At 42.0% G+C, this 16,252-nt stretch overlaps 1 protein-coding gene across 2 annotated transcripts in view; it reads left to right on the top strand.

Moving 5' to 3' along the window:
- Positions 1–8,731, top strand: part of Smim17 (small integral membrane protein 17) — a 15,818-nt gene extending 7,087 nt beyond the window's left edge. Inside the window, exons 2-4 of one of the 2 annotated variants that reach the window (XM_076927605.1) lie at positions 527–767; positions 2,901–2,977; positions 5,831–8,731. In XM_076927605.1, the coding sequence (XP_076783720.1) occupies positions 626–767; positions 2,901–2,977; positions 5,831–5,941 (330 nt within the window). In that variant the 5' untranslated portion in view covers positions 527–625 and the 3' untranslated portion in view covers positions 5,942–8,731. Of the gene's footprint in view, positions 1–519; positions 768–2,900; positions 2,978–5,830 lie in introns of both variants that reach the window. The other variant, XM_076927604.1, reaches the window with a different exon arrangement.
- Positions 8,732–16,252: the final 7,521 nt, after the last annotated feature.

Raw genomic sequence — 16,252 nt, 5'->3', positions numbered from 1 at the left:
TTCTTTATACAAGAATGTTCAAAAGCCTATTTGTGGTTCTGAGTGTTCAGTTACTTGAGGTCAACTGTAGTTACCCCACAACTGTTCCTATTAATAAAAAAACCAAACACTTAAGCCTGTTTTTTATTCTCTTACTCTACTCTGTCTCCTTCCCCACCATGGAAACCCTCTGGCTATGTCTACGAGGATGTTTCCAGACATCTTTAACTGATTAGAAAACCCACACTGAATGACACCTGCCATCCAGGGAATGGGATACAGGGCTGAATAAAAAGGAAAACTCTGAACACTAGATCTGCCACCTTCTGCTTCCTGACTGTGCATGCAAGGCCACCTGCTGCTTCACGCCCCTGCAGCCGTGCCCCTCCCCCACCAAGTGATAGGTCGCTTCTTCAGACTGTGAGTCAAAAGTAAACCCTTCCTTTTAAACTACTGAACCATCTTTCTGGCCCCCTGCTCTCTTTCTAGGGTTCAGCACCACACCTAGCACCAATCACTGGATGATCTTGTGTCTGTCAGTCCTTAGGTTTTGAATCCTGTACCTGAGGAACCCTCACAGGACACTGGAACTAGAGAAGTAAAAAAGAAAAAGCCTGCCTTGGAAGCCACGCCTCCTCCTGAGGAGATGCAGAGCCTTAGGACTGAGCAGACACAGGGATTACTGCCTCGGGACAGCAGGGCCTGGGAGAAGCCATGCCACTCCACCTTCCCCAAGGACTGGGAGGCTGTGGAGGTTGGGGCCTCCAGCTGTGACAGCGATGAGAAAGGTGAGCGGTCCTGTGGGGGAGGTGGGCAAGGGAGATGATCTTGGTGGAACTGAGGAGAAGCTGAACATCCCTTCTGTCACCCACTGACTTGTGGAATGCTGAACTGGCCGGTTTTTTGTTTTTTTTTGTTTTGTTTTTTTTTTTTTTTTCTTTTCTTTTCTGCATAATGTTTAGTCACTTGATGCAACAAGCATGTATGGGTTTATAATTCTGTGGGTCAGCAGTTTGACGTGACCTCAGGGGACATTTCCTCTGTTGTCTGTTTTTGCACTTGCCTGTAGGATCATAGGGGGCTGGCAGACCTGTTTCTTAGGTGGATTTCCTCACATGTTGGGTTGGTTTATTCTCATCGGTCCTTGTAGGATAGTGAGGAACAGGGAATGCTGGGATACCTAAACACTTAAACTTAAAAGGATTGTGTGAGTGTGTGTGTGTGCTTGTGTATGAGCAAGTGCATGCAAGTACCCACAGAGGCCAGAAGGCACAGGATCCACTGGAGCTGGAGTTAAAGGCAATTGTGATGATGTGGTTGCTTTCAACCACCGAGAATTTCTGTATCCCTCCGTCTGTCCAGCCCTCTATCCCTCCGTCCGTCTGTCCAGCCCTCCTAGGCACCTTTAAAGCCTTTGCTGGCAACTTGATGTTCCTACGCAATAGGTTGAAGTATGGCATGGTCAAGGCCAGGATGACTAAGGGGTTGTATGAAACTTCATGTGGAAACACCACACACACGCACATGCACACACACACGCACACACACACACACACACATATATATGCACACGCGCATGCACACATGCACGCACACACGCACACACACACACACACGCGCATGCACACACGCACGCAATGCACGCACGCACACACGTACACACATGCACACACACACTCACACCCCTTCTCATCTCAGATAGGGAACCCACAGTTGAGGTTATTAACAAAAGAGTGTGTGTTGTTTACCCACAATGGATGATTTAGGCCCTCCCCTCTAATAATTATACAGCCCAAATGTCAGAGATGTTAAGGGCATTAAGACTGTTTTTAGTTGTTTTCTAGAACACAGGTTGGTTTAGGAAGTCAAAACTGAAAGGTAAGAGGTCAGTTAAGACAGACCCCTGGGCCGGCATGCTGGATCAGTGGATAAGGATGCTTGCTGTTAAGGCTGATGACCTGAGTTTGACCTCAGCGTGGTAGGAGATAACTGATTCCCAGAAGTCATCCTCTGACCTACACACATGTGCTATGGTGTGTGCCTCCACTCACCCCGTTAAAAGAAAATAAAAGTAGACTCTAAGCTAGGCATGGTGGCTGACTCTTGTCAGTACTTGGGAGGCGGAGGCAGGAGAATTGCTCATGAGTGTGAGGCTCACCTGACTTAGAGATTTCCAGGCTAACCGAGATTCATAAAACAAAACAATGTCTACTAACTTTCTTCAGCTCAGGGTTGAGAAGGATGCACAGGTGGTAACTGTGGGGAGAATTCTTCCCTGGAAGCTTCTCTTGTGGAAGGTAGCGGAGCTCCTGGAATAATTTCTCTGCTCCCTCACTCAGATCTTGGCTGGAAACCCATTAGAGAGAGCTTTTACCTTCTGGACAGGTGAATGGAGGAGCCCATCAGATGGCCCAGTTTTAGTCATGTAGTCAGCTGCAGGATCAGAATTCAGGCCTGATATGTTATCAGCTCCACATAAACTGTGTGTGTGTGTGTGTGTGCTTGTGTCTGTCTATCTATCTATCTATCTATCTATCTATCTATCTATCTATCTATCCATCCATCCATCCATCCATCCATCTATCTATCTATCTATCTATCTATCTATCTATCTATCTATCTATCTATCTATTTGTATGTTTGTAAATATGTGTGTACATATGTATTATCTGTCTGTATGTGTTTGTATATGTGTATATACATTTATATATCTGTGTGTATTTGTGTGTGTGTTTGTATACATATACATGTGCTTGTGAGTGTATGTGTGTGTATATACATGTGAATATGTGTGTGTTTAAATGTGTCAGGTCATTGGTACAGAGGGGAGAGGATGCCATGGAGAAGGCTTGGGAAGCCTAACCTCCGTGTCTGGTTGCTCGTTCACAGCCATCGTCTTCTCTGCTCCTTTACCTTCACAGATCTGTCTTCCCAAGAGACTGGGCTGTCTCAGGAATGGAGCTCAGTAGAGGAAGACGATGAGTCCGAGGACTCCCAGGTATGTATAGGGATTATTTCCTTTATTATAAATGTTACCCTGAAGATCTCAGGGAGTTGTTACATTTCCTTCCTCAGCCTGGAATGACTTCACTGCTCAGAAGTTCCAAGTGCACTCTGGCAGGAGATATTCCACATCCCTGTGGTGGTCAGACATAGTGGAGGTCCCCATATGATATGTGTGTATCTCTATGCACACAAACCATCCATAGCTCTCCACTCATAGTCAATCCATCCATCCATCCATCCATCCATCCATCCATCCATCCATCTGTCTAGCCATCTATTCATCTATCTATCTATCTATCTATCTATCTATCTATCTATCTATCTATCCATCCATCTGTCTAGCCATCTATTCATCTATTCATCTATCTATCTATCTATCTATCCATCTATCCATTATCTAGTCACCTATTCACCACTCATCTACCCACCTATCAACTCATTCATTCACTCACACTACTTATCCATCCATCCACCCATTCGTCTACTCACTTGCCAACCCACCTATAATGCCATGCATGCCTCCATCCATCTGCCTGCCTACCCATCCGCCCATCCCCTTCATGCAGTCACCCCCTCTCTCCCACTGAAACCCTGGGTTTGATCTCTCTCACAGCATGAATGTGTAATCCCAGTCCTTAGGGAGTAGTGGCAGGAAATAAGAAGCACAAGGCTCATTCTCGGCTATGTAGTGAGTTCGAAGTCAGTCGTGGCTACATGAGACTGTTTGTAAAAATAATTTTTAGATGTTTTCCCATTAATTCATCAATTAACATCCCAATTGCAGTTTCCTGCAACTTGATATGCCAAGGCAGGTTGATATCTATGGGAGGCCTCCCCTTCACTGAGGAGAAAGGGAAGGGGGAAGGAGGAATGTGGAGGGAAAGAGTGACTGGGAGGAAAGAAAGGAGGGGAAGCTGTGATCAGGATGTAAAGTAAAAAAGCTTTATTAAAATAGAGTAATACAGAAAACACACACATGTTAATGCATATTGGTCATTTTCAAATTTTCTTTGACTTTAGAAGGAACAACGTACTAGGTACCATTCATGTCATCACTACCACAGCACCTGATGCCACAGAGGCAAGATTTATTCTGGCTCATGATTTTAGACGGCTCTGGTGCATCAGCTCAGTTGACGGAGGCTGGAGCATATGGTGGAGGCTATTTACCTAGAAAAAAAAAAACAAGGAAGCAAAACAGAATCAGGACTCAGGGCTTTATATAGCTTTATACCCAGATCTGCTTTCCTCAGCTCGCACCCATCTCCTGAAGCCTCCGCAGCCTCCCAGAACAGCACAGCTGGCTGTAAACAAACACTCAAAGCAGGAGTCTGTAGGAGATATCCAGAATTAGACCATAACAAACACCGTCTTACCTGGGAAGAGAAAAATGAGTCTGAGTACTTAGAAGCAGGTACCTGAGGCTGAAGAGATGCCTGAATGATTAAGAGTGATTTCCATACTCCCAGAGGATCTAAGTTCCGTTCCCAGCACCCATGTCAATGATCTCACAGCCACCTGTAACAACAGCTCCAGGGGATCCAGTGCTCTCTTTAGGACTCTGTGGGTATTGCATTTATGTGTACAGAACCCACTACCACCAACAGGCACACATATAAAAGTAATTTCATATAAATCTGGGGTTGGAGAGATGGCTCAACAGTTAAGAGTGCTGGCTCTTAACTTTAAATGAACCAGAGGACTCAGGTTCAATCCCCAGCACTCACATGGCAGCTCATAACCATTTGTAACTCCAGTTCCAGGGCATCTGAATCCCTCTTCTGGCCTCCTGGGGCACCAGGCACACACATGGGATACAGACATACATGCAGGCAAGATGCCCTTCCCCATATACAATAAAAATTAAAAGTAAAAGTTTACAGAACTAAAGTGGATTTTTTTTTTTAAGAAAGAAGACAGTTGTCTGTAGTGAGAGGATGCTGTGGTGATGTCCTTGGCTACAGTGACAGGAACAAAAGGAAGTGATTAACTTTGGGAATGCTTCGAAGGCAGAGCCAACAGCATTTGCTGATGGCTTGAATATGTGTGGAGGAAAACAAAAGCCGATGCCATGTCTCAGAGGAGGGGTCTGAAGGAGCGACGTGGAATGTTCAGAGGAGAAGCACTTGACAAGAGTTAGGGATGGAGTTTGGATTTTCAGAACCCATGTAAATGCTGGGTGCATGTGGCAATCTGCCTGTAATTCTAGCACTCTGAATGTGGAAGGCAGAGACTGGGGAAGCCCTGCTGCAAGCAGCCTAACTGCACTAGCCTATGTCACCAAGTTCTGGCTTCAATTGAGAGCCCCTGCCTCCTTGTATAAGGTGGAGATCAACTGAAGAAGGCTGCTAATGTTGACTTCAGGCTTCCACATGCATGTAAATGCACATGGCTGCGTGCGCATACACACACACACACACACACACACACACACACACACACACACGTATATATACATGTGTGCCCATACACATGTGAACATGCATGCCACACACCATAAACATGTGGGAAAAAGTTCAAGGAGGCTGTTATATTTAAAATGAGTACAGTAAGGTAGATGAACCACACACCCGTGTCACAGAGCCAAGTCTTTCTATACAGTGATATTTTGCAATTTTCATCCTTTACTCTGAAATTTTTATTCTTCAAAACACAGGTACGTTGCTTGCTTCCATATGTGTATTGAATATCTGGTTATTCTGCCATGCAGTTTTAAACGTCAACAGCTTCTCTGCTGGTAGACCCTTAATCATATGCTCATATTTTCCTGTATTCAATGGTGTCAACCTCCTTCCTTTTCACTGCTGATATTCTCTTCCCCGCCCCCTCTTTCCTCCCCTTTCAGGGCTTTGTGGAGTGGTCCAAGGCTCCACAGCAGACAACCATCGTGTTGGTAGTATGTGTGCTGTTCTTATTTTTGGTTTTAACTGGGATGCCCATGATGCTTCACATTTAACTACCACAGCAGCCGCTGGATGGAAACACAAGTCCCGCGTCATGTTAAGAAACTGTCCTGCCTAGAAACCGGGAATGGATACCGAGAATTAAGAAATGCCTTTAATACATCCATTGAGAGGAGTTTATAATTGTTTGTAATTTATTTATTTGAAAGATTTATTTTTAATTATGTTGTGTGTGTGCGTCTCTTCTGCGTGTATGTTATTGTGAGTGCAGTGCCTGCAGAAACCAGCAGAGGGCGTTTGAGCCCCTGAAGGTAAGGTTGTAGGCAATTGTGAGCTGCTTGAATGGTGCTGGAAACCGGGCTCTGGTTCTCTGTAAGAGCAGTAAGTACCCATAACTGCTGAGCTGTGTCTATAGCTTCATGAGTTTATTTTTTTTCCCATAAAACTTTTTATTAGGAGGTTTCTGTATTACAAAAATTTATTTAAATGAATACATCATTGATTATAAAAGCACATTATTTTGCACACTATTGAGAAGTTTTATATACTGCTGAGAAAGAAAAAAATGAGAATTGATTATAAGACATTATGAATTGGAAGACATCTCTTTAGAGAAGCTAAAAAATGAGCAACTTAGGATCAATGTTGAACCATCTCTGTCTTTTATAAAACTATCATTATACAATTTATCATTTTGTCTGCATGTGTGTCAATGTACCATACATGTGCCTGGTTCCTGTGGGGGCCAGAAGAGGGTATTGGATCTCATAAAATGGGAGTTACAGATGGTTTGAGGCATCATGTGGGTTCTAGGAACTGAACCTGGATCCTTGGAAAGAGCAGCCAGTACTCTTAACTGTGGAGCTATCTTTCCAGCCATTATCATAGCATCTTCAGTGTGTGCAATCTTTCCATATAGACCCCCTTTTCTTGCTATTTTATATGAGGACACTTGCCTCTATCTTGGTGTCTTAAGTTGGTGCTATTTTTGTGAAGTTTTGGTCTCATGGTTTAACCTTACATCATTGAGAGATCTGAGTAATTTCTTATGCTTTTGAATAATTTATGTAGCTTGAGAAATATCAGGTCTTTGACAGCTGAAAAGAATTTACTGTGGCTAGAGAGACGGCTTCACGTTTTAGAGTGTGTATCACCCTTGCAATTTGCTTCCTGGCACCCATATCAGGCAGTGCACCTGTCATGCCAGCTCCAGGGCTCAGACTCCCCCTGCTGGCCTCTGGGGGCATGGCACTTATATGCACATACACACCCATATTCCCCACACATATACATATAATTAAAAAATAAATCTTAAACTTTTAAAAAAAAAGAATTCACCAGTGATCAATTCCGAGATTTGTGAGAGGGAAATCTCAGATGATGTTTGGAAAGCAGTTTGAATTATCATAAGCCATTACTATGATAATTCTATCTTGGTAGCTTATGAGTACTGTTTTACTTCTTGGATTCATTTTGATAATTTATAATAGTCTTTTATCCTTTAGAGAATTCTTCATTCTGTAGGCCTTTTGAGATTATAAGCTTAATTATGAACACTATTTTTATAATTAAACAAAAGATCCCCTGCATTTTTTCTCTATCACTGTTTTTCTTTTAACTTGCCATTGTGGCGTCCTTGTTATTTGTTTGCTTTTACTAAACACTTATCTGGCTTTTGTTACTTTTTATTCCAAGGATCTAGTGTTTGGCTTTATTTATATTTATTTATAAATTATAAAATTATAAATATTTATATTTATTATTTATTTTGTTATTTTTTAATATGTTAAATTGTAGAATATACATACTGTGCTTAGTTCTGACTACTTTTATTTCTTGTTTGCCTTTTAAGTGGCATACTTAATCTAGATTCTCTCCATATTTGCAATAGAATATTTAATAATAGAAAGCTCCTTCTGGATATAACCTTGGCCACATCTTGGCATTATATAATCTACATCCTTGCTTGTCTTGACATTTTTTTGTAGCAGTCTTAGTAAAAGCTTCAAAGTCCAGTAGTTTAGATTTTTTTTTCTAAAAATACTTTTGCATGGTGGGGGTGCTAGGGAGATGGCTCAGTGGGTAAGGGCGCTTTCTCTGCAAACATGGAGACCTGAGTGAACCCTGGGATCCACATAATGCACTGTTGGCTGTGCTGTAATCTCAGCACAGGAGGCGGGGTTGGGTGGAGGCAGGGTTGGGTGGAGGCGGTGGCCGGGGCTCACTGGTCAGCTAGTCTCAACAAAAAGGCAAGATTCTTGTTGAGTGAGAGACCCTGTCTCTAGGCAACAGGATGGGAAGCAGTGGAGGAAGACATCCCACGTCTTGCAGTGATTTCCACGAGCACATGCATGGGTGAACACATGCATACTCACATGCGTGCAACCAACCCGCCTGCACCCATGCACCCGGCCCCTACACGCAAAAGGAAACACATTTGTCTAATTTTTCTGTTCTGAGAATGTAACCTGTAATATGTTTGCTTCCAAAACGTTTTGTGAAGTTTCAACTATGGCCAAGAACGTGTCCAGACTTTATAACTGTTTGATGGATGTTTAAGATGAATATCTGTTCTTTGTGGACTAGGGAACCATGTCTGTCTGTCAGCTTGGCCTCGTCAACCATGAAGCGCAGCTTCACCTGCTACTTGGCTTTGTACTGCTGCATCTGGTCATTTAACTCATCAGTGTATTTTATAATATTTATTTTATGTATGCACTAGTTGTACAATGCAATATTAACAAATCCAGAACTATTATAACTTGCTGATTAAATGACATATGTAAAACACCAAGCACACCAGTCATATAATAGTCACTCAATAAATGCCAGTTTAAACCAGATTCTGACTTTTATTACATGAAAAATGATTGCCTTTAGCCAGTTCGATAATTTGAAATTCTCCTTGTCAAATATAAATTGGTATGAGTGTTCTTTTCTCTTTTTAAAAGTCCCTGTGGGCATGCACGGAATATATCTATTGTACCATTTTGCTTCATGGATTTTCTTTTTCATTTATTTTTAGGCATATTTATTTTGTGTGTTTGAGTGTTTTACCTGAATGTATGTATGTGTACCACATGGGTGCCTGGTGCCCACAGAGGTCAGAAAAGGGTGTTAGGTCTTTTGGAAGTGAAGATTTGGATGGTTGGGAGCCACTCTGGGTGCTGGGAACCAAACCCAGGTTCTCTACAAGAGCAGCCAGATTGCTGAGCTATCTCACCAGCATCTAGAGTTTTCTTTCTAAAAGACACACACACACACACACACACACACACACACACACACACACACACGAAAACAAAAAAACAAAAAACAAAACCAAAAAAACCCAAAAAATAAAAAACAAAAACAAAACAAAAAACCCAAAACCCCCAACACCTTTATTTATTTATTTATTTGGTTATTTATTTATTTTGTGTGTGTTTGTGTGTGTATCAGTGGGGATTTAGCTGGTGTCCCAGCTCATGAAGGAAGCTCATCAGGGGTCTTCAGGTCCAGGTCAGCCTAGTGGGCTTCCAAAATGGGTAATGGCAGCCACCATATAGTCCCAGTAGCCACCATGCAGTCCCAGCAGCCACCATGCAGTCCCAGCAGCCACCATGCAGTCCCATCAGTATTACTTTGTAGCGTGGTAACTCAAGCTGTGTGGCCCTTCTCTGTGGCTGTGTGACTCAGTGCCCCCCCTAGATGGTACTCAAGATGGAGTTGGCTGGAGGAGGTCATAAAGCACAGGAGCCTGAGAGGGGCGCAGACAGGCTCAGAGACAGGGAGAAGCAAATTCCCTCTGCTGCTAATACATTTGACAGTTTGTTTGTTTGTTTGTTTGTTTGAAAAGCGGTAAGCATTCTTAACTGATTTATCTCTTCAGCTCTTAGTTATTTTTTATTTTTGAGAGTGTCATGCATGTATACAATGTATCTTGGTTATACCCATTCCCACCCTTTCTTCCAGCTTTCTCCACCCCCACAACATATTTTCGTCATATCCCCTACTTCCTGTCTTAAAAAAAAAAAAAAACCTCACTAAATCCGATTAGCACTGCCATGTTTGTGTGTGTGTGTGGGGCGGGGGGGGGGGGGGGGGCTTCATCCCCTGAGGCATAGAAAACTTACCAGTGGCCACCCCTGCCACTAACTACCTTTAGCTCCTCAGATAGGGGCGGGACTTCAGAAGCCCCTCTCCATCTGCGTTTTTTGTTTGTTTGTTTGTGACAGGGTTTCATTACATAGCCCTACTTGGCCTAGAACCCTATGTAGATCAGGCGGACCTCAAACCCACAGAGATCCTGCCTCCTACTCCAGAGTGCTGGTATTAAAGGCACATGCCACGACATCTAGGTATTCATAGATTTTTTTTTTTTGGACAGGGTTTCTTTGTGTAGCCCTGGCTGTCCTGGAACTCACTCTGTAGACCAGACTGGCCTCGAACTCAGAAATCCGCCTGCCTCTGCCTCCCAAGTGCTGGGATTAAAGGCGTGCGCCACCACCGCCCGGCTTTCTTTTTTCTTTTCTTTTCTTTCTTTCTTTCTTCCTTCCTTCCTTCCTTCCTTCCTTCCTTCCTTCCTTCCTTCCTTCCTTCCTTCCTTCCTTCCTTCCTTTCTTTCTTTCTTTCTTTCTTTCTTTCTTTCTTTCTTTCTTTCTTTCTTTCTTTCTTTCTTTCTTTCTTTCTTTCTTTCTTTCTTTCTTTCTAAGACAGGGTTTCTTTGTGTAGCCTTGGCTGTCCTGGGACTAGCTCTGTGGATCAGGTTAGCCTTGAACTTCCAGAGATCTGCCTGCGTCTGCCTCCGGGGTGCGTGCGCCACTACTTTCCAGCAGATGCTGGAATTTTTAGCTGACTTGATTCTGTACAGGTTTTACACCGGCAACCGCAGCTGGTGAGCTCACGAGTTCAATAACCATTTCTATGTAAAAGACAACATTTGGCTTCGTCGAAGCCTCCAATCCGTGATCCTTGAGCCTTTGTGAGGGGGTTAATACAGACGTCCCAGCTGTGGCTGAGCAGTCGTGGTTGCGTATTTTCAGGCCTGGGGCAAGAAAACAGCCTCGGCATCAACCACTACCCAACCGCAAACGGAAGCTTATTTGCCCAAGGTCTAAATGTATCTTGTTTTCTCTTCCAGTATGAGATTACGAAGTGCCTTTGTCGCCACTAGATGGCAGTGTTTAATAAGGAAGCAAGCACACGATTTAAAATTAAATTTAAAGTGGTATCTGGTGACGGGTTTTAAACATTTTAAGATGAAACTCTTGAGCATAGTGGCTAAATTTTATTTTTGAAGTGCTAAAACCCCCCAGGAGCTAATATTTATTATTCTAATAGTTTGAAATATTTTAGAATATTTTTGAAGGGACTCATACGGTTCCCACAGTGAAAGAATGTCATGTCTCTCAAGGTTTGGATTCACTGCCTCACTTTCTCCTGCACGCCAGCTATCAAGTAGCTTCTGCGTTAAACAGTCTAGATTCCTCCGCAGAGGACAGGAGAGAGGGTGCAGTATTCACTGTAGAGGAGAGAATGGAAGAACTGGTCTGGTTGCCTAGCAACGCTTGCCCAGTATCCTGGAGATGAATCATCAAGAATGAGAATGAGCCCGGGAGGTGGGGGAAGGGTGTTCGCCTCAGCTCCTTGCAACTGCACAGACTAAGGACAGTGGTGCACAGGTCCCCCCTGGCTTAATCAAAAACTTGTATATTCAGTTGGTGTGTGTTTACAATTTCATGCTTGTTATTTGCACAAGTTAGGCCAGTAATTCACAAGATGCAGCTCATGGATCCCTGAGAGAAATCAAGGTGGTTTTTCTTTTTTTTTTTTTTTGGGGGGGGGTGAGGGTGCCATTTTCTACTTTGTTTTCCACATGATGCAATAATGCATGTATTTGATTTAGGAAGTGGATGTGAGACAGGATGTTGGAATGGCTGGAAGTTGTGGGGTGCGTAATTATAACCAAGCCTGAGGGACTGTGGGTCTGAGTTTGATTCTTGGGACCCACATGATGGGAGAAAGCAGACTTGCAAGCTGTCCTCTAACCTCCATGTGCATGCAAGGACACATACAACATCCATGGCAAATCAATAAATTCAAAACAGTAGATATGAGAATTCAACTGTTCTTTACTGGGGATGAAATCAGTGAGATTTGCAAGAGTATGAAATAAAGCCACATTTATTACCAAGTATTGTTTTTGAGAAGTTAGTTGAATATTCAAAGTATATGTATAATAATGATATATAATTAATAATGTATTAATACAGTATAATAAAAAATATAAATTTATTACCTTTAAGTATAACCATTTATCCATTTCAGCTTAAATATGGGACACAAACATAGATATAAATCAAATAAGGAACAGACTATTGAACATTCACAGTAACTTTTGAGACAAACCAATATGTTTAAGAATTACCATCCTAGATATAATTGTTAGAAGTTTTCCTGTGTCAAAGAATCAAGATGTTAAAAAAAGTATTACTCTTATTTGCTCTGTGTGTGTGTGTGTGTGCCTGTGTGTGTACGAGGGAGCCACTGAACTGTGTGTTCAGGGTTAATGACCTCAAAGCTTCAGGTAGACTGAGAAGCTCTGGGTACGAATGTTGTGTTGACTTCAACTGTGGGGCTGTCAGGTTCCAGAAGTTTCTAATTAAGAGGATCGTGGCATCTACCATTCTGAGACTGCAGGGAAACTTCAAGTATCCCATGCCACACATGGAGTCTCCACTTCACCGAGAGACTGCAGTCCTTCAGTTGTCCTGACTAAAAGGATAATTCTGCTTCTGGAGATGCCTGTCTTCTTTCTTTTATTTCTGCATCTCCTACACCAATCCTGACCTAACAGTGTGGATTCGTTTCTATCGTATGGGGCCACACTGAAGTCAGCAGACTTGGTGGCGAGCTCCTTAACCACGGACTCATGCTGGTGGTCCAGGATGCAGATGTTTAACACTCGTGGTAATGATGTTAGGCTGTTGTGAAGTTATGTGATTGTTTGGATGATTCTAAATGCTTTCAGAAAATGTAGTCTGGGTCTGACTCTTTTCTTTTCTTCTTTTCCCCTTTTATTGAAAATAGACTCCCCACCCCTCACATAATAAATCCTGAATGATTTCTCTTCCCTCTACTATTCCTAGTTCTTCCTCTCTTCCCTTCCCATCTGCATCTGTCTCCCTTTCAGTCTCTCATTAGAAAACAAACAGGCTTCTAAGAGGTAATAAAATAAAATAGGATAAAACAAAACCCAACACATCAGAATAGGAGAAAACAAACAGAAGGAAAAGAGTCCAAGAGAAGGCGTAAGAATCAGAGACCCATTCATTTACACACTCAGGAATCTCATTTAAAAAGTTAAACTAGAAACCATAACATTAACATCAAGTACCTGTAGGATAAACTGAGAGAAGAAATTATATATGTGTGTGTGTGTATATAAAAATTTTATTTATATATACTAATTATATGTAAACATTGTATATATATGTATATATATGAATATATGAAAAGCCCTGAAACATTATTAGACAAGGAACCTTCTTCAAAGATGTCCTTGAGTTTATTTTTTGTTAGCCCTAGGACACAGCTACACAGCTAACATGGAGAGGTCAAGCTGGTGACTACATAGAACATTTAACCCTACATTCCAACATCTTTGGTACAGGAAGGTATTCTGCACATTAACATAGGAGAAACATTAATAACCCAGCCAGAAAACTTTCCATCTCCAATGATGTCCAGCCTTCAAAATATGGTAGTATAATGGTGACACAAAGCTTGTGGGAATAACCGTCCAATATCTGATTTGAATTAAGTCTACTCCATGGGCCTTGGTGCCTGAAAGTTTGGATTCCCTAGTGTTGGTGAATTTGAGAGCAGGGAGGTAGGAATGGGAGGATGGTGGGAGCACACCCTCATAGCAACTCCCAAAATTATATGGATTAGACGTGACAGAGGAAGGCCGCCAGAGGACTAGATTCCAGAATTCAAACAAAAAATTATCTTGATACTAAAATTTGTTTTGAGAATTGTATATTGCAGAATATACAGCCTTGGTGTATCTACTCATCAAGCAAGCTGAGCAGACCTGCTCAAACTTGTGATGTCCTGGAATTCTAGCTGGATGCAGTGAAGACACGGCATCAGAGGCTTATCAATTTACTCTTTCCCCTGCCCCTCTTCTAATATCTCAGCTTGTAATCAGCTTGAAGAAATTAATGAAGAGTCAGTGCCCCTATTCCCTGGGCTTGGGGACTGAGGTGGTTAATATTGGGCTGTCTTTCTAGGGAAAAGTAGTGGTTCTGTTGGAACAGGGAGGATTAGCTAGGATTTATTGCATAGCCATAACCTATTGGTAGAAATTAGTGTAATCGTTATTAAGATGAAGTTATAATTTCTTAAATGGTACAAAATTTACTTTGATTTCAAATTTAAGGTTTTCATTGGTATGAGATTCTTATTAATATAAAAGTGAAATTAATATTGATACTCTCATGGGCATTGTGCCTGTATAACACATTTAGGAATACAAGGCCTAGACCCAGTCCTTCTTTAACATTTTTAACTTGAGATGGTTAGCCTGTGAGTTAAGGGCCTATAGCAAATTCATGACTTTGAGTTTATTGTTAGGGTGTTTTCTATATTTTCTTTAGAAATAGCTGAGAGGAGTTAACAAACAACAGTACAGATTGCCTTACATGGATAGTTGGTTTTTAAAATGTCAGAAGTTCACAGAATTGACGTTACAAACATTTTTGTAGTAATGTTCATTTTGATTAGAGACCTGTCTGCTCCTGAAAGCTTTCTGTCTTGGATTCTAAGAAGAAATTGAGCATCTTTGGAGTCACTCCAGTTGTGGTGAGACAGCCACTAGGCAAGAATTGCCTCTTTTAATCTACAGACAAATCACTGTCCAGAAAAGGACACACTTGCAGAATAGTTGACTGATTATATCTGCCAAGACAGAGTAATCAGCCCTTAATAATTTTGTATCACTAGGTCTGTCAGATGATCCTGGGCCAGAAGGCTGAAGATCAGATGCTACAACGTTTTGTAGTATAGGGACTGTCCAGGTGTTCAGCGGTCTCTATAAATTGGCTAAGTTTTAGGAGCTATGCTTAGTGCTTCCCATAATTTCAGTTAACTCAGTCATTCTGGATTTCTGATGGGGTTAAAAACTTATAGTCTCATAGCCAATCCTTGCTATTTACTTTGAGAGAAAAGATTTGAGAAGATGGTTTTCAGCTGACATTCATGTTAAAGCAAAGAAAAAAGCCAGGTTCAGAACTAAGTCTTTTATTTAGGAGAGAACACAGAGGTTCTGCTTAGTCAACAAAATGATGGACTGGGTATTAGGTCTATCTTGCACCTTACTGACATAAATTAGTATAGTTATGCTCTAACTGTATTTTGAGAGAAAAGTTTTATTTTAACAGGAAGGGTGATATGTAGGAGGAGCTAAGGTGGGAGGAGTGGAGAGAGGAGGAGTAAGGAGAGGAGGAGGAGGAGAGGAGGAAGAGCTAGATGACTCTAGCTAGCTAGAGAGAAAGAGAGAGAGAGAGAGAGAGAGAGAGAGAGAGAGAGAGAGAGAAACATGAAGGCGGATGTTCATGTGTCTCCGCCAGTCAAAGATAGTTGATACGTCTAGTTGGGTATTGGGTTACACTTCTGATTGATATTGAGCATTACCAAACTTATAAAGCCTTTGATTAACATTAAAAAATGTATAAAAGCAAAAAGGAGAAGGGGGAATGGGATAGGGGTTTTCTAGGGAGGGGAAATGGGGAAAGGGGATGGCATCTAAAATGTAAATAAAATATCCGATAAAAAAAAAAAAACACTACTCCATAAGATGGACCTATAACTGACACTGCTTGGGTGACCAAGAACCTGATATTAGATACCCTAGGAACCTAGGGTAAAACCAAATACTACAGTTCTTAAAAAAAATAATTAGTGTTAAAATGACTCCTAATGGCTTTCTGCTACACTGGTAGATCAGTGCCTTGCTCAGCCATCATCAGAAAATTTCCTCTTGCAGTGGATGGGAACAGATACAGAGACCCACAGGCAGACAATATACACAGAGACACCTCGAAACAGCCAGTTCTAAGTAGGATGTATTTATCCAATCCCTCCCCACAGGGCTCAGGAAACCCTGTGGAAGAGGAGGTAGAAAGAGGGTAAGAGCCAGAGGGAATAGAGAACAGCAAGAAAGCAACGCCCTCTAAAGGAGCAAGACCAGCACACATATGAACTCACAGTAACTGTGGCAGCACACACAGGGCCTGCTGAGGTGGGTCTGTACCAGGTGGGGGCCTAGAAAGAAGTGGACATGTGTTCTGACCCTAATTCCGAAGGTGATCTCCAATTGA

Source organism: Arvicanthis niloticus, chromosome 30 (genome assembly GCF_011762505.2).
Source record: "Arvicanthis niloticus isolate mArvNil1 chromosome 30, mArvNil1.pat.X, whole genome shotgun sequence".
Lineage (NCBI taxonomy): Eukaryota > Metazoa > Chordata > Mammalia > Rodentia > Muridae > Arvicanthis > Arvicanthis niloticus.
Note: the sequence above shows the minus strand (reverse complement) of the source record. Positions and strands in the feature narration are given on the sequence as shown.